Consider the following 21,026-nt stretch of genomic DNA (forward strand, 5'->3'; position numbering starts at 1 on the left):
ATAGCCAGAATATTCACCAAATTCTTCATAAGTCGGCATACACTGGCTAAATCATCAAGGTGTGACAGGCCCATAACACACAAAGCTGAGGGCCGTCACCCATTGCCTATTTTCGATACACAATTGTCTATGCTTTTGTCACAAAACAAAAACACCCTATCTGGGCCTGAACTCGGGTGTAAATTGTGATAAAAGTAGTGTTGTAAAACACTGCGAGCAAGCTGGAAAGTTTGAACCATGTTTATAAAAATTTGTGACATTGGGATAAATTATGGTCTACAAAATGTGAATACTCAGATTCATTGGTGCATATAAGGTTCTCTGAGCTGAAGTCTCCTTTTGAACCCACTCTCCAACCTGAAACCCATGAAAATCATGTCACGCTCTTCAGTAGAAGACAGTTTTGAGATATGAACAGAGCCATTATAGCTTTTCTGAAAAATGTGGGGAAAATGCGCAAAAACAATCGTGTAATGGAAAGCATATGTACTTTGGTGTATTCTGCAATACTCTGTAACACTTGTATGTAAGCAGATATAAAATAGTAGGTAATAGGAATTTTGTTTACTATCATATTTGTGTCAGAGTGTCCAGGGAATTCTTCGCAAAATTCTACCTGAAAAAGGGGTGGGCCGATGCACTAAGACGGCCAACATTATGTTTGTCGGAAACACCCATCCATCCATCCATCCATTTTCTTACGCTTTATCCGGAGTCAGGTCGCGGGGGCAGCAGCTCAAGCAAAGCCGCCCAGACCTCCCGATCCACACACACCTCCCCCAGCTCCTCCGGGGGAACCCCAAGGTGTTCCCAAGCCAGCCGAGAGATGTAGTCCCTCCGGCGTGTCCTGGGTCTTCCCCGGGGCCTCCTCCCAATGGGACGAACACCTCTCCAGCGAGGCGTCCAGGGGGCATCCGGAAAAGATGCCAGAGCCACCTCAACTGACTCCTTTCGATGTGGAGGAGCAGCGGCTCGACTCCGAGCTCCTCCCGAGTGACCGAGCTCCTCACCCTATCTCTAAGGGAGCGCTCAGCCACCCTGCAGAGGAAACTCATCTCGGCTGCTTGTACTCGCAATCTCGTTCTTTCGGTCATGAGCCAAATTTCATGACCATAGGTGAGGATCGGAACATAGATCGATCGGTAAATCGAGAGCTTTGCCCCCCTACTCAGCTCTCTCTTCACCACGACGGTCCGATACAGCGACCGCATCACTGCAGATGCTGCACCGATCCGTCTATCGATCTCACACTCCATCCGTCCCTCACTCGTGAACAAGACCCCGAGATACTTAAACTCCTCCACTTGAGGCAAGGACACTCCACCGACCTGAAGAGGGCAAAGCACCGTTTTCCGGTTGAGAACCATGGCCTCAGATTTGGAGGTGCTGATTTTCATCCCGGACGCTTCACACTCGGCTTGACTTGTCGGAAACACCCATTTTATTATAATTTTATTTCATCACCAATAAAAAATGACAAATCACTCACCTGTTTATGTCCATTTTTGTGCTGTACAAACCTTTTTTTATTCATTAAATGTGTTCCTTGTCAGTTGATGTCTGGCAAGTCCATCAGGAAGTTGTGTACATGCAGAAAACTTTGAGTGGACACCAGACAGAGAACTTTTCTGATGGCTGTTTTGTCCTGTACTTGTTCATAGGTTGCCACTGGTCACCCATTTGATGTTAAGCTGTTTTCTCACGTTGGCAGCACAAAAAAAAAAAAAAATCATCAAAGCAGAATTCTGTCTTAACCTTCACAAAGCTAGCCATTGTTCCAGAACACTTCCAATTTTCTTGCACAAGATTCTTTCAAAATAAGAGCATATTCCTGTTGTGAAAGTGTAGGAACACGGACCCACAACAGGGGGCGCAATGAATGGACAATGGAGGAAGTAAAAAACAAGATTTACTACTGAAACAAGCACGAGTAGTATAACAAACACAATGTTTAGGGTCGAATCCGCTGGTGTCGTGTGGGCAGGCTCGAAGATAGGAGACGTCCGTCTCAGTCGAACCGGAACCACCCAGATCTCCACTGCCACCGAACCCCGGAAATACTGGAACCGCCAAGTCCCGAATTCCCAGGTGGCCACTGCCTCCGCTCGTCGGATCCGGTACTGCTGGCAGGAGAGAGCAAGAACACACAGGAGTGGATGAACGCACCCAGTACAGAGAGGGGAGAAGCCGCCTCCACCTCTTGGCAAAGTTCAGCAGGAAGGTGAGTACTTATCCAAAGAAGGAGGGTCTCAGTAGTCACCAGTCCTGAAAGGTTTAACAAGTTTATCAATCACAGAATATGCTGCAGAGAATGTTACCTTGGTCTTAGGCGATATCTCGGCACTGAGGTGGAGACGCCGTCCTCCTGATATACCTCGGTGCTGAGTAGAAACAGCTGTGTTTGGTGATGGGTGACAGCTGTCACCCAGATTACTCCCATGATGCGGTAGCGCCCTCTGGTGCCTGGAGCCCGCACTCCAGGCAGGGCGCCCTCTGGTGGTGGTGGGCCAGCAGTACCTCCTCTTCAGCGGCCCACACAACAATTTCAACATAAAGTTTGCGGAAGACATAACAAAACATTATGAAAACTTTTTTTTTTTTTTTTTTTTTTTTTACTTTTTATGATGTGTTGGGATCCCAGTTTTTTTTTTTTTTTTTGGTTGGGGGGGGCTTTTAATCAACTTTCTTCAAAAAAGGGGTTGGGCTGATACTTGCCTGTGGGCACTCTGACCTGTGTATATGTTTTTTTTTTAAGAAACACAATAAAATTGGTCCCAATTACCTTCATTTTGAGATCCAGGCCTTCATTAAATTCAGGACTTGATTTTGCTTTTAACAGAGCAGGGATGGTGACCAAGTGGGTAGTGCACTTAGTTTCAGTGCTGAAGGTTCCCGGTTCAAACCCCACCCCTGCCACATTTCTCCATGTAACGTGGAGTTGCATCAGGAAGGGTATCCGGTGTAAACATTGTGCCAAATCAACATGCAGACCCACTTTAGATCTGCTGTGGTGACCCAGAGTGGAAACAAGGGAGCAGCTGCGGGGACTTGCAATTCTGTTTCTAACAGGAGAATTTCTACCTGCATAGTTAAAGAATTGTGGGAGACTAGGGATGGTTAATATGAACACCCAACCATATGTTACTGTAAAAGTTTAATTTTAAAAAAAGCACAATATCAGCTCTTTAATTAACTAGTCCTGATGCCACATCTGCAGCCAAATCTTTATTGGTAATTACTAATCAGTAAATAGCTGTAAGTGCATCTGTGAGGCTGGTCAGGTTTCCTTCCATTGCTTTATGAAGGGTGTGCATGCACAGCGCCCTCTGGAAGGCTACTGATCTTTGGGCATCGTTTCTCAGACTTGGAGAATTTGCTGACATTCTGTGAGGTATGCGTCCAACAAACGGGGCTCTCATCAGTGCGCTGCCTTTATTGCCTTCATGTAGATTTATTGCCATGCAAACACTGCTTCCCCTTTTCTAATCGCAGCCAAGTTCAATCCATCTATCTCCCAGCCCCCGTAGCATTTTCATCCAGTGTTTCAGGTTGCTAATAATGTGGGGTCATGTAAAATTGGCAAGCTAACTGACGTTGGCAGCTACTTACTCTTCTGTAAGGTACCCTGGGTGAGATTCACTGAGCAAGCTTCTGCTTTTCGAAGTGGACCGGCCTCTAGCTGGAGAAAGGTCACAGTTAATTGAGATCAAAATTTTATTGCCTCTGTGCACCACTATCAGGTAAAGCCGCGTTTATGTCTACAAATCACCGCAGTCGTCACGGGGACGATGCGCGAGGCCTCGTCTCGTTAAGTCTTTGCAATGATCATTTGACTAGGCCAGTTTAGCTTCCTGCGGATTTGTCTAGAAACAGCTTTCAGGGAGAGATGATGTTAAATATGTTTCCTCTCCTGTTCTGGTGGCTGACTTTGGAGATTCCACTCTGATACGAAAATAAATAAATAAAGAAACCCAAAAGCACAAATGCTGACATGGGGGAGGAGGGCTGTTTCCTTTATTATTCCTAATCAGAGACTGAAGTACAGTAAAGACTTCAGTAATCTATGCATGACCACTTATCACCTGCAGACAGAGCAATGTGTCATGATTAGTGCCTAATAAAGTAGTCAGGGTCACCTCAGGGCAACCTGAGTCAGAGCCAAACTCCCACATTCCCGTCTGAAATTCTCCCGTGTTCCTGATCGCTGTAATGACTTTATGTGATAAAAATGTCACAGCATGCGTCAAAGACATACTACATAAGTCCTATTTAGCCTTTGAGGCCCATTGGTACTGGTGCTTATGTAATGCTGGCCAGCAGGTGGTGCTATACAGTGAATAAACTCTTTTTACGAGATGCCAAAAGACATTCTAGAAACAGACACTGGGAGCCATTGGGTTTTAACCTCATGGTTAGAACGTCTGCTTCCCACGCCAGTCAATGTGAGTTTTTCTCTTATTGTGCCCCTGTTCTGTGGAATGATCTCCCTGCGTCAATAAAACAGTCAGATTCTGTAGAGACTTCCAAGTCCAGACGTAAGACGCACTTATTCTCCCTTTCGTATGGCTAGCATACTGGCATAGTATGTTACTATGCTTTTTACTCTTTAAATTCATTTTATTATGAAATGGAGCAGGCTGCGGCCTCAACTTTATCTAAAGTCTGGATCTTTTAGTGAAGGTTAGGGCTAGTGGCCGGCGATCACCTTAGTAATTTCTTCTGTTTTTCTTGTTGCTTAATGCTGACAAATTATACAGTACTTGTTGTCTTTCTGATGCCTGATTCTGTTTTTTTTTTTTTTTTCTTTTCTCTGTTTGCGGTGCGGCTCCATCCAGAGATGGGTGTGGTATCTGTTCCGGAAACTGTCCTGTGCACCGGCAACCTTTCCTGTATGTTTGTTTTGTGAATTGTTTTGTAATTTATGTCTGTAGCATGGCCCAAGCAGAGGGTCACCCCTTTGAGTCTGGTCTACTTGAGGTTTCTTCCTAAGAGAGAGTTTTTCCTTATCACTGTTGCTCTGGTACTTAGTAAGGTTAGACCTTACTTGTGTGAAGCGCCTTGAGGCAACTCTGTTGTGATGCAGTGCTATATAAATGAAAATAAATTGAAACTGAAGCCCAGTCAGGGGTGCAGTGCCGCTTACACTTATCTCCAGATTCTGTAACGTGAGGAAGATGAGACTCTACAACTCCATCTGGACAGAATGCCAGTATGACACAGGTTACTTCCCCAGCCAAGGAAAGTACCCACTCACAGCTAGGTGGACTGGGACAATGTGGACAAAGTATATTGTCCAAAGAAGTAGACAGGTAGTGTGTCTGGAAATCGAACCATTATCCACTGAATTACATGCTCTGCAGTATACGAGGTCTGTCCATAAAGTATCGTACCTTTTTATTTTTTCAAAAACTATATGGATTTCATTCATATGTTTTTACGTCAGACATGCTTGAACCCTCGTGCGCATGCGTGAGTTTTTCCATGCCTGTCGGTGACGTCATTCGCCTGTGAGCACGCCTTGTGGAAGGAGTGGTCCCGCCCCCTCATCGGATTTTCATTGTCTGGAAATGGCGGAATGAAAAGGACTTTTTTTTCCATCAGAATTTTTTCAGAAGCTGTTAGAGACTGGCACCTGGAAACCATTCGAAAAATTTATCTGGCTTTCAGTGAAAATTTTACGGGCTTCACAGAGAATAAGGACTTTAACTACAGGTTTAAGGACCCCTTTAAAGGACGGTCGGTGCGCCACGCTGCGAGCTGCGACGACGCGGCACAAACCACTGGATCATTTCTAAGCTGATGGCTCTGTGGATACGAGACCGTCGTGTGCTCTTTCTCTGGTTATCACAAGACCTGGACATCAGCCATTTTCCGGCAGATTTCACTTTTAACAAGAGATTTTGTCATGGAAAGCCGCGCAGAGGCTTCGCGCGTCACGACCGATTCGCTGATGAAGCGAGACAAAGGAACACCTCCGTTTTGGCGTGTTAGAGGACAAGTTGGGACATGTCCAGCTCTCCACAAGTTCTTTTATACTCACTCGACTGGTATGCACTGAAAGCCGAGATAGACATGTCCAAACTTGTCCTCTAACACGCCAAAACGGAGGTGTTCCTTTGTCTCGCTTCATCAGCGAATCGGTCGTGACGCGCGAAGCCTCCACGTGGCTTTCCATGACAAAATCTCTTGTTAAAAGTGAAATCTGCCGGAAAATGGCTGATGTCCAGGTCTTGTGATAACCAGAGAAAGAACACACGACGGTCTCATATCCACAGAGCCATCAGCTTAGAAATGATCCAGTGGTTTGTGCCGCGTCGTCGCAGCTCGCAGCGCGGCGCACCGACCGTCCTTTAAAGGGGTCCTTAAACCTGTAGTTAAAGTCCTTATTCTCTGTGAAGCCCGTAAAATTTTCACTGAAAGCCAGATAAATTTTTCGAATGGTTTCCAGGTGCCAGTCTCTAACAGCTTCTGAAAAAATTCTGATGGAAAAAAAGTCCTTTTCATTCCGCCATTTCCAGACAATGAAAATCCGACGAGGGGGCAGGACCACTCCTTCCACAAGGCGTGCTCACAGGCGAATGACGTCACCGACAGGCGTGGAAAAACTCACGCATGCGCACGAGGGTTCAAGCATGTCTGACGTAAAAACATATGAATGAAATCCATATAGTTTTTGAAAAAAATAAAAAGGTACGATACTTTACGGACAGACCTCGTATGTAATGAAACTCAATATTAGGTGACAATATGAAGGAAATAAGATTATTTTGACTTTAATGGCTGATGCTTTGCTTTGACAGATGTGTAATACAATATGTCCACCACCTGTCAGTTAACTGAGATCAGATCTGCTGAGAGCAAAACAACAGCCACTGGATAGTGAGTACAATGCAAAACTCTTACCTCCACTGTAAACTGGAGGTTTTATATTCATAACTTTACAGCAGTGAATCAGAAGGATAAAAACCATTGTCACTTAGAATATTCATCCCAGAAGCTTCCAGGTTGCATCCGTGGCAAACCAACGTGAGGATCACAGCTGCCCACATAACTAATCCAACGAACAGTGTGATGACATCACGCACCAGGATGATAAAATACATCATGTGAGAAAACAGCCATAGGACACCCAAAGTATAATTTTAGTAAAATCGTGGCTCCTTTTGGAAAACCTCCTGTTGATGTCAGAGCATGTATGACAACACCACAAACTCCAGTGTAATGCAAAGGATTACCGGAATATTCAAAAGGTTGCAGTGGAAAGAAAAGGGGGGTTTTAACATGGTGACAATTCAGCCAGGGTTATAAAAAAAAAAGGCAAGACCATGGTGGTACAGTGATGGAATATCTAAGGTTACCTTTCCAGACACTCAAAGGTTTTCCAGCGTGTGGACAATAGTTTCAAATGGTGACCTTCCACTGTGCTTTTCTAAAAATGTAAGAACTGGCCTTAAACCTAGTCAAATATTCTCATTTAGCTACAAAATGATAATGCAACTGCTTCATTTCAATGGGGTTTTTAAAATTATTATTATTTGGATTGTAATTTTATGCAAATAATTAAAAAAACAATGTGCAACATTTTAACTTTGTTTTTGTGATAAAATGTTACTTTTCTTTAAAGGACTGTTTTAAGGTGTGTATTTTGTAAGACTGTATTCCATTTTTGTAGTAAAACACTTTGAAATCGTTTAGTAATTAGTTTTTTATGACTGAGAATGTTACTGTCTCTTACTAATTCTAGTCTGATGTATATACTGTAAAATGTGTTGTTTGATCCACATTTATGATTTACCTCTGTGTTTTTCCTTTCCACCAGGTTGTTACTGTAAATAATTTTTTTTCTTAATAACTTACCTGGTTAAATAAAGGTTAAATCGAATCAAATCAAAAACTGCATGGAAAAATGCCATACAAATAAAATATTATTGCAACTACAGAAATAAGTCAGACCCAGTAAAAGTGAATTTTTTATTTTTTTATTTTTATTTTTTGGATAATCCTAGTTCGCTCGCTTTAAGATTGTAAGATTTGGCACGTTGGGTCTTGGCAGAGGTACTCACTCTAATGAGAACCTTTTCTGTTCATATTGCATCTGAATTTTGTGACTGCACTGAATGGTGAGTTGTGAATCATGCATCAAACTGAGTTGTTTGCCAAATGTGTACTTTTAAACATTTTTAATGCTGTCCAATTTCAGTTGAAAGAATTATTGTGAGCAGATTTTTTTTTTTTCTGTGAGCATGTGTAAAACAAAGTGAATGAACAGACACCAGCCAGGTGCAGGTGACTGAGCACAGTCTGAATCCTGTCTTTCCTGCGTGATATTTTCTCCGTGTCAGACCCCTTATAGTGAATGTCTGAACGCTTTTGGACACAGCCCCTGACACCCATTAAAGAGGTTACCATAGAGACAGGCTAGTGAGCATATGATAGGCCTAACTCTGAAACAGCAAGAATTGTCTCGAATCCAATCACTGTGCTGGCTTTTATCTACAAGGTCATTCATTCATTCATTCTGACAATGCCTGCTCAGTCCATGAACGCCTCATTTTCATGATAATCAACAAAACATCCAACCGCAGAGGTCAAAGTCACACGGCGAGCCTCCTGTACAGTGATGGAGAAGTCGCTGCAAAATACTACGCGATTTAAGAAAAACCTCAGAAGAAACCGATTGCATTGCAACGGGCGAAGAAGAAAGCATAATGTCTGCACCCGATGCCATCAGTGGTTTAATCCCTATCGCTTGTTTGCCACAGGCCTCCTCCTCAATCCCTTATGCAATAAACGGACACAATCTTGCATGGCGGTTGATCCAATGTCAGAGTCAGCTGATTATGATTAATGAGGATTTCTTATTGTTCCTTTATGAGTTTCTGCAGAAGCTGGGCTGTGGGAGATACCATTTTATATGGAGTCTGTGTCAATAAACCCCTCCGACTGAGGGCTGCTTCGCCTCTGAAAGAGAGCCGCCACATAAACAAAAATCCATTTCGAAGCCTTATTTTATCATCCTGGGGCAAAGACAGAAAAATCCATTTTGGGCACACACCAGATCACATCGGTGCCCTCCGATATGCCAAAAAGCATTCATTCATACCTCTAAATTCTTATTTGACCCAAAATTTTGCTTTGTGACATCAGCTTTCTTGGTCCTTTGATACAAACGTGATCTTGATTTTGTTTTTCAGTAGCCGAATCATCCCCATTTTGCCACCCCGATGTGTTTTCTTGGAGACACATTTTCATTTTCTTTCCATCGCCCTCGTCTCCCCCCCCCCCCCCCCCATGTTTTCGTACACACCCATTCATAATCCCTCCCTGTAGAAGAGACCCCAGCCAATAAGTGATCGCAATAAACTGTATCAATTTTCTACTAGTGATGACAGATATGCAGAATTCAGCACACAATTGTGCATGCACATACACGTTCAGCGTGAAACACATCGAAAGAAAAACGCAGACAAGACACACAACCAAACATGAACGTGTGAATACATTGTTCCAGTGGAAAGACTATCTGGTATATGAACTGAAAATTTATTTCACATTTATGTGTGATTGGCTTTGGATTCTGGATTTTTTTTTTTTTTTTTGGTCCTCTGTATTTTTTTTAATACTACAAAAAATAACTATGTGAATGTCTTTTTTTTTAATGTGGCTATGAGATTTGGGAAAATAATACTTGCACGAATGTTGCACACATTGTGATAGACCTGAAAATAAAATTATACATATAAAAATAAATATATAAATAATGAAATATTGTACTTTTTAATTAATTAATTCATTAATATAGCCATATTTTTAAAAGTGACTTAATACAATAATAATAAAAATGATAATTCAGGTCAATTTGAACTTGAAAAATCTCCTCACGGTGGTGGAGGGGGAAGGGGTTAATACCAAAGGTCCATTATATCAAATATGTCACTTATTACTAAGGGCCACAGTGGACTAAAGCTGTGACAGAATAACACTGGGCATCAAAATGCACAAGAAAATCCCAAAATCACAGGCTACAAAGTAGCTAAATTAAAACTTGAAAACACACGCAAATAAATACAATTTTAAACACACACACACACATCTCACAACCATGAATTATCTTTTTTAGTGTGACCTGGTGCAAGATGTGCATCTGAAGGCCACCATAGTGTGTCTAATTTTAGCAGATGACACATTGAAGGATTAAAAACTCCCTCTATTAAGCCTTTAAACAAGCATACAGAATCTATTTGATGTGGGTCACAAGTGACCTCCATCCTCCCCTCACAGTCTATGTGATTAGCCCTCTAGAACAGAATATGCTGAGGAAAAAAAAACTTACCATTCAAGATGCTCTGGAAAAAGATAAAAGCCAATATCCACATGCCCTGCTCCGTTCAATCCCCCAAAGCTATGCCTTCTCTTCTTCCTCCGCCCGGTGCCTCCGTGCCTCTCTCTTCTGTGCGCTTGGGCTGAGGTTAAACATTTGCCACCGTCTTGAAACAAACCAGTCCAAGTCTCTACTTTTAATATCTCCTTCAGACTTTTTGTTGTTGTTCACTTGTTCTTTTTTTCTGCTCTGATTGTCTCGGGGAGAGCTGCGCTCTGACTCTCCTCTGCTCCGCGTCTCGCTGCTTCTCCCCCGTTATTCAAAAGGATGCTGAGAGGATGGAGCCCAGGTGTGTGCGTGTGGTGCTGAGTCAGAGCAGATCCTGGGAGGGAAAAATATATATATAAATATATAAAACGCTGCCGAAACTAAAACTTTTAATTACAATCTTTAAAAAAAAAAAAAGTCACAAGCACCAATGTGGAAAAATAAAAAACCAAAGGTGACGGATCATCCTCTTGGGAACGATTTTTTTTTTTTTTTTTTTTTTTTTAATTTTAAGAAAATTAAAATCAGTAAAATTGCACAGGTACAAACAGGAGGGAGAGGGTGGCGGAAAAAGAAAAACAGGGGTTGGTTGGTTTGTTTTTGTCCCCCTCAGACTCCAAAGTCAGATCATCTTCATCGCCTCTGTGCGTCCAGCAAGAGGCGAGCAAGCGCATCTTCCCCGCTGCCGCTCTCTAATCGCGCACACCGACTCTGAGCATTACACAGACTCACCCTCTCCCCTGCCCCTGCACACGCTTTAATTCCTCAGTGCCTTAAAGGAGCAGAGGCGGTTACCGGCCGCTCTGCTGCTGCTGTGAGGGAAGCATTTTGCATTAAGGAAATGAGCTGCACCTGACGCACCTGGATTGCAGTTTGGGTTTTTTTTTTACGCGCGCACGCGGTGTCGTGTGAGTGCGTGCAGGTGCAGCCAGTGTCTTGGCAGTGCATGCCAAATTTGTCTCGTGAATGTGTTTGTGGGGGTATTTAACATTTGGATGAGGGGGGGAAAAAAAACATCTCCAAGGACACCCCAATGACGCGCCTTTTATTTCTCCTCGTCGGATTCTTTAAAGTGATTTGCAGTTAGTTTTTTAGTTTTGTGGAAAGCACCCAGAATGAAAGCAGCAACATTTTGTCAGTGGTTGCAGAAAATGGAGGGTTAAAAAAAAAAAAAAAGAAGAAGCATCCCCCCACCCCAAAGGCGTGCACGCTCACATGCACTACACCCCCACCCCTCCATTTTAATGTCTGCCAGTGCCTAGAAGTCATGGGTGTAGCTGCTGTGTGAGCCCGTGGGCCTGTGCACGGACCAGACTTCCACACAATGTGAGATCACCAGCAGGGCCAGTCTGCATCACTTTATTCCACATGACAGAGGACATGAAAGTGAAATCACCTTTATTAAACAAAGGCTCTTTTTTTGTTTTCTTAAATCATGACACATTAATATTTTATGATACTCTAGGCCCGTGTCTGCAGAGAAAACAAGCATCTTACAGTCAGATATTGCATGCTCAACTAGTTGGACAGTGACACAGTTATTGTAATTTTGTCTCTATGCATCACCACAATGGGGTTATGGACTTCTTTGTCTGTGATTAGAGAAACTGTGCATCATGCAACTGTTGCATCATCCACTCACAGCTTCATGTTGGAACAGAGAAAGAGTTTCATAAGAAGATGTGAAATTTTAGCTACAGTTTGCCAGAGGGCACATGGGAGACTCAGGCTTAGATTTCACGTTTTCTTCTGCAAAAATCCATCTCTCTTTTACCCCAACATGAAGCTGTATAACTGTTGATGTAACAGATAAAAGTTGCCCCTATATGCACAGTTTCTCCAGTCACAGCCACATATCTGTGAGTCCTTCAGAGTTGTCAGGAGTATCTTGGTGGCTTCCCTCACGAGTGTCCGTACACAGTCACTCAGTATTTGAGAACAGCCTACTCCAGACACATTTACCAAACAGGGTCATAATGTTTGTGTTTCTTTGTGACTGATGTAAATGAAGTTTAAGACATACCACTGATGTGGAAATGTTCATGTCTGTCCTCTGACCTGTCTAAAGAAAACTGTGAAACAGATGAAAAAGTTCTTAGATTTAGTTTATCCAGTTACTTGTGGTGTCTGAAAATGGAGATGCTGTGTATAAAAATGACTGTAATCCCAAAAAAATAACCCAATATTAAAATACCCTCTACTGTATGAGCATTATTGTCTTTATAATTTAAAGTTTTATAATTGGTGCAAAGTATATATATATATTATATATATACACATTGAACAAAAATATAAGTGCAACACTTTTGTTTTTGCTCCCATTTTTCAAGATCTAAAACATTTTCTATATACACGTGACTTATTTCTCTCAAATATTGTTCACAAAGTACTTCTCCTTTGCTGAGATAATCCATCCCACCTCACAGGTGTGCCATACCAAGATGCTGATTAGACACCATGATTAGTGCACAGGTGTGGCTTAGGCTGGCCACAATACAAGGCCACTCTGAAATGTGCAGTTTTGCTTTATTGGGGTGGGGGGGTCAGCCAGTATGTGGTGTGACCACCATTTGCCTCACGCAGTGCAACAGATCTCCTTCACATAGAGCTGATCACTAGCCAGATGCCACTGAGTGCCATTTGTCTACTCAAGTCGGTTACGATGACGGACTACAGTCAGGTCGAGACCCCAAAGAGGACAACAAGCATGCAGATGAGCATCACTGAGATGGTTTCTGACAGTTTTTGCAGAAATTCTTTGGTTCTGAAAACCTGTAAAGGTGTTGCAACAGTTGTCTGGGTGGCTGGTCTCAGATGATCTTGGAGGTGAACATGCTGGATGTGGAGGTCCTGGGCTGGTGTGGTTACACGTGGTCTGCGGTTGTGAGGCTTCTTGGATGTACTGCCAAATTCTCTGAAAATGCCTTTGGAGGCAGCTTTTGGTAGAGAAATCAACAGTCAGTTCACGGGGCAACAGCTCTGGTGGACATTCCTGCAGTCAGCATGCCAATTGCACGCTCCCTCAAAACAACTGTGGCATTGTGCTGTGTGATAAAACTGAACATTTCAGAGTGGCCTTTTCTTGTGGCCAGCCTAAGGCACACCTGTGCAATAATCATGCTGTTTAATCAGCATCTTGATATGCCACACTGTTTCAGTTTAATCCTGGTGGTGTACAGAGATAAAATCACCAAAAGTTGTCAGTTTTCAGTGGGGCATGGATTGCATTTCTATGGTGCTTTTCCATCTGATGCAGATGCTCAAAGCACTTTACAGCTGTGCCTCACCTTCATCCCCACATATTTACTTTTTATCAGTTATTTTCAGAGCTGGAAAACCATGTGCTGCTTCTACCTGTGGACCTAATAGAGGTGATTTCACTGATTACCTCATCTCCCTTCCTGCAGAGTTGAACTAATTAGAATCAGCTGGTTTAATGGGTAGCTGGAACAGATATGTGGTAGGACTTTTAATCATTGAAGCCGGGGAATACACACCTCTGATTATATTGCAATTCACATTGTATTGTTGTAGTTGCAATGCACTGAACAATACAAGGAAGTTAAAATCCTGTGGGCAGAAATGTCATTTTGTGTTAATAGTACTTCCATTGTGTTGTGGAACTTTGCAATGCATCTGTGTTTCTCCATGCATTGTGCAAATGTAATGTACGTATAAACGCATAGGCAGTAGACATGTTATCAAATTAAAGTCATATTTGTGTTCTGGTTTAAAGTATTTTCTTAATTTCCAAGATGCTTTTTAATGGAACTACCTGTTGTAGAATTGATGCAGGTTTGTTCATTCATTTGTTTGTGTATTTGTTTAAATTAAGTTTTTTCCAAGCGGTGTGCTTTGAAGGGGTCAGATGAAGCCAACCCAGAAGAAGGAAAAAGTTGCAACTCCTTGACAGCCACGTGAGGCTGGCTCCAAAACCAAGTTCCTTTTCAACTCTGTGTTAAAATGTCCAACTTTAGAGCAGAAACTAGAGCAGTGCACTTGTAGAGCACAATATTTTGTCAACACTAGTTTCCAATTCCACAAATTTTTACCTTGGAAAAACTTTTTAAGGTCAAAGTCCTGTTAGAAGTCACTTTTCATAATCTAAAATATAATACATAATATTGATCAAAAGGGCTTTTCAACATTAAAATCAAATATCTGCAAAGTCCACAATACGGATCAGATCAAACATAGTCTTGAGAATGCCAGTTTGCACCTCATTGTTACAAGTGATTGAGGCACTTTTGATTGAGATATAATGCAAAATGTACACCAATTGGACTTTTCAATATTAAAATCAAATGGCCACAAAATCTGTAATCTGGATCAGATCCAGATCAAACTTTGTTAGGTGATAGTGAGCGCCAGTCTGCACCTTACTTTCAAATATGTGTGTGACTGGGGCACGTTTGGTTAAGATATAATGTAAAATATACATTAAATGGGGTTTTCAATGACATTAAATTATTTTCACAATTATGCATTTCTTCATGTAGTCATATGAGCATTTAATTTTACTGTTCATTCATATGTAGGAGCACAGAGTGCATTTATTTATTTATTTTTTATTTCCCTTCCCTTTCTGTGACAACCAATCAGAGCTCTTACAGGACCACATCATACCTAACAGTTTCAACCCCGCCTCCTCACTAAGATAGGAGTTTCAGTCTTCTTCTTGCTCACACTTGCTCTCAGACACCTCTTGGGTCTCTCTTAGGCTGGGAGTCCTTGCCAGGATATTTTAGGCCGAGTTAGGAGCTCTTTGAAAGGACTTTGAGATGCACTGAGCATATGGGCCATGATATTTAGCAATGGCAGCAAAGCAAAGGAATGCTGACTGTGTCTCAGTTCAGAGGCTGGATCCTTCAAAGGCTGTGTTCTACAAAGATCAGGACTTCCAAGACTATATATAGAGATTGACCCAATCATGTTGTGTGGGCCGCTGAAGAGGAGGTACTGCTGGCCCATCACCAGAGGGCGCCCTGCCTGAAGTGCGGGCTTCAGGCATGAGCAGCCGGGAGTGACAACTGTCACTCATCATCACCACATCACCATAAAAGCCAGGAAGCAACTCCACCTCGCTGCCAAGATATCATCTACCGCTTAGGTAATATTCTCTGCTGTGTCTGAACTGTGACTTACGTGTGATCTTTTTGCAGCCGTTTTCCTGTGGTGCACTTTCAGCTGGGTTGGCGATCAGTGAGAGAATCGACGTCCTCACACTCCAACCAGATAAGTGGTTAACAGGAGCTGCTATTGTGTTCCTACATCGGAGGTGGAGGTGCTCCCTCCCGGAGGAACTGGATCTGTGTGTGAGGATTTACTGGGTGTGTATCCACACACCCACCATTAACTGTCTTTGCTTCCTGCCAGCAGTACCAGGTCTGACAGCTGGAGACGGTGGCCACCTGGAGACTCAGGACTTGGTGGCTCTGGTGTTCTTTAGATCCGTTGGCAGTGGAAGCCGTGTGGGACCCGGCTCTTCTCTGGACAGACGTCTTCTATCCTCGAGCCTGCCCACACGTCACTTTTCGTATAATTGACTATCATTCTCAAACTGCATTTGTCTGTATTCCGTTGTGCACAATTCGCAACATTAAATTATTATATTTTGGCTTATCCATTGTCCTTTCATTTACGCCCCCTGTTGTGGGTCCGTGTCACTACACTTTCCCAACAGGATATCTCGGCCAACGTCATGGATCCCAAGGGGCATCAACCATCGGATGCACCACCAATGGAAACGCTAGGTGCACAGGCGCCAGCAGGAGGCGTGTTAGGTGAGCTGCAGCAAATCTTAACTGCCTTCACTGCTCAGTTGGACTTGGTAACCGAGCAGAACGTTGTACTCAATCGGAGGATGGAGGCTCTCACCGCTCGGGTGGAAGCGCACGCACAGGGCGCTGCTGCAGCACCTCTTCCTGCTGACCGAGTGCCAAATACAGACATTCCAGTGGTCATTCAACGAACCCCCCCCCCCCCCCCCCCCCGGTCCCCTGAAGCATACATAAGCCCTCCGGAGCCGTACGGAGGTTGTGTCGAGACGTGCGCAGACTTCTTAATGCAGTGTTCGCTCGTCTTTTCACAGCGTCCCGTCATGTACACGTCAGATGCTAGCCGGGTGGCTTATGTTATAAATCTGCTTCGAGGAGAGGCACGCGCCTGAGCTACGGCACTCTGGGAGCAGAATTCACGGCTCCTAACAACATATGCTGGGTTTGTGCGGGAGTTCAAGCAAGTGTTTGATCACCCCAATAGAGGCGAGACTGCTTCAAACGTGTTGCTGTCAATGAGACAGGGGCGTCGGAGTGCAGCCGAGTATGCAGTCGACTTCTGCATCGCGGCAGCAAGGTCCGGCTGGAATACTCTTGCACTCCGCGCTGCCTTCGTAAACGGACTGTCTCCGGTCCTGAAGGAGCATCTGCTGGCTAAGGACGAACCGCAGGATTTTGACAGGCTTATCGATCCGGTTAGACAACCAACTAGAAGAACATCGTCGGGAGCGGGGCGAAGGGCGTGGCCGGGCACGAGCCATCCCTCTTCCTTCCGGGTCCGAAAGGGTGCCGCCGTCCCCACACTCCACAGCCAGAGAGCTCCGTGTGGCAACAGCTCCCCCTGCTGACGAAGCTATGGACACGAGCAGGGCCAAAGTCAAATCAGATAACAGACAATGGAGGCTGGCCCGCGGAGAGTGTTTTTTCTGTGACTGAGCACATACAGAAGAATTGCCCCAAGCGGTTAAACTACAACGCCCCCCCTTAGAGACTGGGCTAAGGGTGGGCCATAACACTCACGCGGGGAAACCCCATAAATCCGCATGCATCCCAGTCACGATCCTGAGTGAGGATCTAACCCTTCACGCCCCAGCACTGGTGGACATGGGGTCGGAAGGGAATCTGCTGGATAGCAGATGGGCAAAGGAAGTTGGGCTCCCTCTAGTGGCCCTACCTTCACCACTGAAGGTATGGGCACTAGATGGCACCCTTCTCCCATTAATCACACACCAGACACAGCCTGTAACATTGGTTGTGTCTGGGAATCACAGGGAGGAGTGGAGACACCTGTTGGAGGGAGCTGCGGTTCACGGTTTTCACGGACCATCGGAACCTGGAGTACATCCAGACCGCCAAGCGTCTGAACCCCAGGCAAGCCCGCTGGTCATTGTTCTTTGGGCGTTTTGACTTCCAAATCACCTACCGCCCCGGGACCAAGAACCAAAGATCTGACGCCTTGTCCCGGGTTCACGAAGAGGAAGTCAAAACCGAGCTGTCAGATCCCACGGAAACCATCATCCCCGAGTCCACTGTCATGGCCACCCTCACCTGGGATGTGGAGAAGACCGTCTGGGAGGCCCTGGCATGGAACCCGGACCCAGGAACTGGCCCAAAGGACAAGTTATACATCCCACCAGAGGCCAGAGCTGCGGTCTTGGACTTCTGTCATGGTTCCAAGCTCTCCTGTCACCCAGGGGTGCGAAGAACCGTGGCAGTAGTCCGGCAGCGCTTCTGGTGGGCGTCTATGGAAGCCGACGTCCGGGAGTATATCCAGGTCTGCACCACCTGCGCCAGGTGAAAAGCTGACCACCAACGGGCACAGGGACTCCTCCAGCCATTACCTGTGCCTCACCGCCCCTGGTCCCACATCGGCCTGGACTTCGTCACGGGCCTCCCGCCATCCCAGGGCATGACCACCATCTTCACAATAGTGGACCGGTTCTCCAAGGCGGCCCACTTCGTGGCCCTCCCAAAGCTCCCGACGGCCCAGGAGACAGCAGACCTCCTGGTCCACCATGTCGTACGTCTGCATGGGATTCCATCTGACGTTGTCACTGACCGTGGTCCCCAGTTCTCCTCGCAAGTCTGGAGGAGTTTCTGTAGGGAACTGGGGGCCACCGTAAGCCTCTCGTCCGGGTACCATCCCCAGACAAACGGACAGGCAGAGCGGACCAACCAGGATTTGGAGCAGGCTCTCCGCTGCGTGACCTAGGTGCACCCGATGGCCTGGAGCAACCATCTGGCCTGGATCGAGTATGCTCACAATAGCCAAATTTCATCTGCCACCGGCCTCTCCCCATTTTAGGTATGTTTGGGGTACCAGCCCCCATTGTTTCCGCTCGTGGAGGGAGAGGTCGGGGTGCCCTTGGTCCAGGCCCACCTCAGGAGGTGCCGTCGGGTGTGGCGTACTGCCCGCGCTGCCCTGCTGAAAGCCCGAATGACGGCCAAGGCCCATGCAGACTGCCGGCGTTCCACGGCCCCTGTATACCAGCCCGGGCAGGAGGTTTGGCTATCCACCAAAGACATCCCACTGCAAGTGGAATCCCAAAAACTTAAGGACAGATTTATTGGACCATTCCCCATCCTCAAAGTCCTCAGTCTGGCCGCAGTGAAGCTGAACCTACCAGCTTCACTGCGGATCCATCCTGTCTTTCATGTGTCACAGATTAAGCCCTACCACACTTCACCACTCTGCACCCCCGGACCGGCGCCGCCTCCTGCCCGGATCATCGACGGAGAGCCAGCATGGACAGTACGCCGGCTCCTGGACGTCCGTAGGAAGGGCCGGGGGTTCCAGTACTTGGTGGACTGGGAGGGGTATGGACCTGAGGAATGCTCCTGGGTGAAGAGGAGCTTCATCCTGGACCCGGCCCTCCTGGCCGACTTCTACATCCGACACCCCAACAAGCCTGGTCAGGCGCCAGGAGGTACCCCTTGAGGAGGGGGTCCTGTTGTGTGGGCCGCTGAAGAGGAGGTACTGCTGGCCCATCACCAGAGGGCGCCCTGCCTGAAGTGCGGGCTTCAGGCACGAGAGTGCGCCAGAGCAACCGGGAGTGACAGCTGTCACTCATCAACAGCACCAACTGTCACTCATCATCACCACATCACCATAAAAGCCAGGCAGCAACTCCACTTCGCTGCCGAGATATCATCTACCGCTTAGGTAATATTCTCTGCTGTGTCTGAACTGTGACTTACGTGTGATCTGTTTGCAGCCGTTTTCCTGTGGTGCACTTTCAGCTGGGTTGGCGATCAGTGAGAGAATCGACGTCCTCGCCTCTCACTCCAACCAGATAAGTGGTTAACAGGAGCTGCTATTGTGTTCCTACTTCGGAGGTGGAGGTGCTCCCTCCCGGAGGAACTGGATCTGTGTGTGAGGATTTACTGGGTGTGTATCCACACACCCACCATTAACTGTCTCTGCTTTCTGCCAGCAGTAGCAGGTCTGACAGCTGGAGACGGTGGCCACCTGGGGACTCAGGACTTGGCGGCTCCGGTGTTCTTCAGATCCGTTGGCGGTGGAAGCCGTGTGGGACCCGGCTCTTCTCTGGACAGACGTCTTCTATCCTCGAGCCTGCCCACACGTCACTTTTCGTATAATTGACTATCATTCTCAAACTGCATTTGTCTGTATTCCGTTGTGCACAATTTGCAACATTAAATTGTTATATTTTGGCTTATCCATTGTCCGTTCATTTACCCCCCCCTGTTGTGGGTCCGTGTCACTACACTTTCCCAACAAATCATTCTGAAATGAGGCAGTCTAGCCAACATAGCATTTTGTGATTGCATCATTGGCTATTTATATTTGTGTTCAAAATAAAAGCAGTGTGTTTAAAAAGTGAGTAAAGCTCAAAATCCTTTAAAACAGCTTTTATATCCATACACACAAATGTATTGGGAACACTGCACATTCTATTCCAAATCAGAACATGGAGAGAAACTGATCAAATTTGATATTAATTTACAGAAAGGGAAGAAAAATTAATATTAGGCTGTTTAAACAAATTGCACCGCCTACATTTTTCTTTCTGTGACCTTTATTTAAGGACAAAGACAGAAAATGTTGTACTTGCTGGTTGTAGTGCATTTTTCCTCTGAAAATGTGAGTAAAATGGGTCGTTCCAGACATTTGGAAGAACAGCATAGTTTGACTGGAGAGCATCGAGAAAACACATAAAGAAGTGCAGAAAATGATGCTCAGCTAAAATGATCTCAAATGCTTTAAAATGGCAACAAAAAGCAGAAAGACGTGGAAGAAAATGGAAAACTACCATTCAAATGGATCTAAGAATACCTATAATGGCAAAGACAACCAATGATCAGCTCCAGGGTAATCAAAGAAGGCGTAAAGTTATCTGTGAGTACTGTAACAATTAGAAGACACCTATGTGAAGCCAAGCTATGGACAAGAAGCCCCCACAAAGTCCCACTGTTGAAAAAAAACATGCTGAAGAGGTTACAGTTTGCCAAAGAACACACTGCCTGACCTAAAGAGAAATGGTGCAACATTTTGTAGACTGATGAAAGCAAGGTTGTTATTTTTGTGTCTCAAGGCCACAAACAGTTTGTCAGATGACCCCAATCCTGAATTGAAGCCACAGTACACTGTGAAGACAGTGAAGCATGGTGGAGCAAGCATCATCATATGGGGATGTTTCTCATACTATGGTGTTGGGCCTATTTATCACATGACCTCTTCAAGTATTCTGATGCATACTTGAAGAGGTCATGTTGTTTTATGCCAAAGAGGAAATGCCCTTGAAATGTGTGTTTCAGTAAGACGATTCCAAACACACTACCAAGCTAGTAGCATCTTGGTTTCAAATCAACAAGTTTAAAGTGGCCAGTTTAAAGTGGCCAGTCCAATCTCGGGACCT

The 21,026-nt window shown here is 45.1% G+C and overlaps 1 protein-coding gene and 2 long non-coding RNA genes across 3 annotated transcripts in view; 1 reads left to right on the forward strand and 2 right to left on the reverse strand.

The window, feature by feature from the left end:
* The window catches only part of dscamb (Down syndrome cell adhesion molecule b), a 498,706-nt gene extending 487,602 nt beyond the window's left edge, over window positions 1-11,104 (reverse strand). Inside the window, 1 exon segment of the mRNA XM_034168081.1 lies at window positions 10,334-11,104. Coding sequence (XP_034023972.1) covers window positions 10,334-10,376 — 43 coding nt within the window. The 5' untranslated portion in view covers window positions 10,377-11,104.
* Window positions 460-16,648, forward strand: LOC117508339. The gene is made up of 3 exons (XR_004560057.1): window positions 460-562; window positions 3,273-3,276; window positions 16,638-16,648. It is a non-coding gene; the product is annotated as an uncharacterized LOC117508339 (long non-coding RNA).
* Window positions 16,649-17,127: 479 nt separating this feature from the next.
* LOC117508342 lies at window positions 17,128-20,351 on the reverse strand. The gene is made up of 3 exons (XR_004560059.1): window positions 20,185-20,351; window positions 18,433-18,436; window positions 17,128-17,137 (listed from the first exon to the last, which is right to left on the reverse strand). It is a non-coding gene; the product is annotated as an uncharacterized LOC117508342 (long non-coding RNA).
* Window positions 20,352-21,026: the final 675 nt, after the last annotated feature.

This window comes from Thalassophryne amazonica, chromosome 4, assembly GCF_902500255.1.
Source record: "Thalassophryne amazonica chromosome 4, fThaAma1.1, whole genome shotgun sequence".
In the NCBI taxonomy this organism is placed as follows: Eukaryota; Metazoa; Chordata; class Actinopteri; order Batrachoidiformes; family Batrachoididae; genus Thalassophryne; species Thalassophryne amazonica.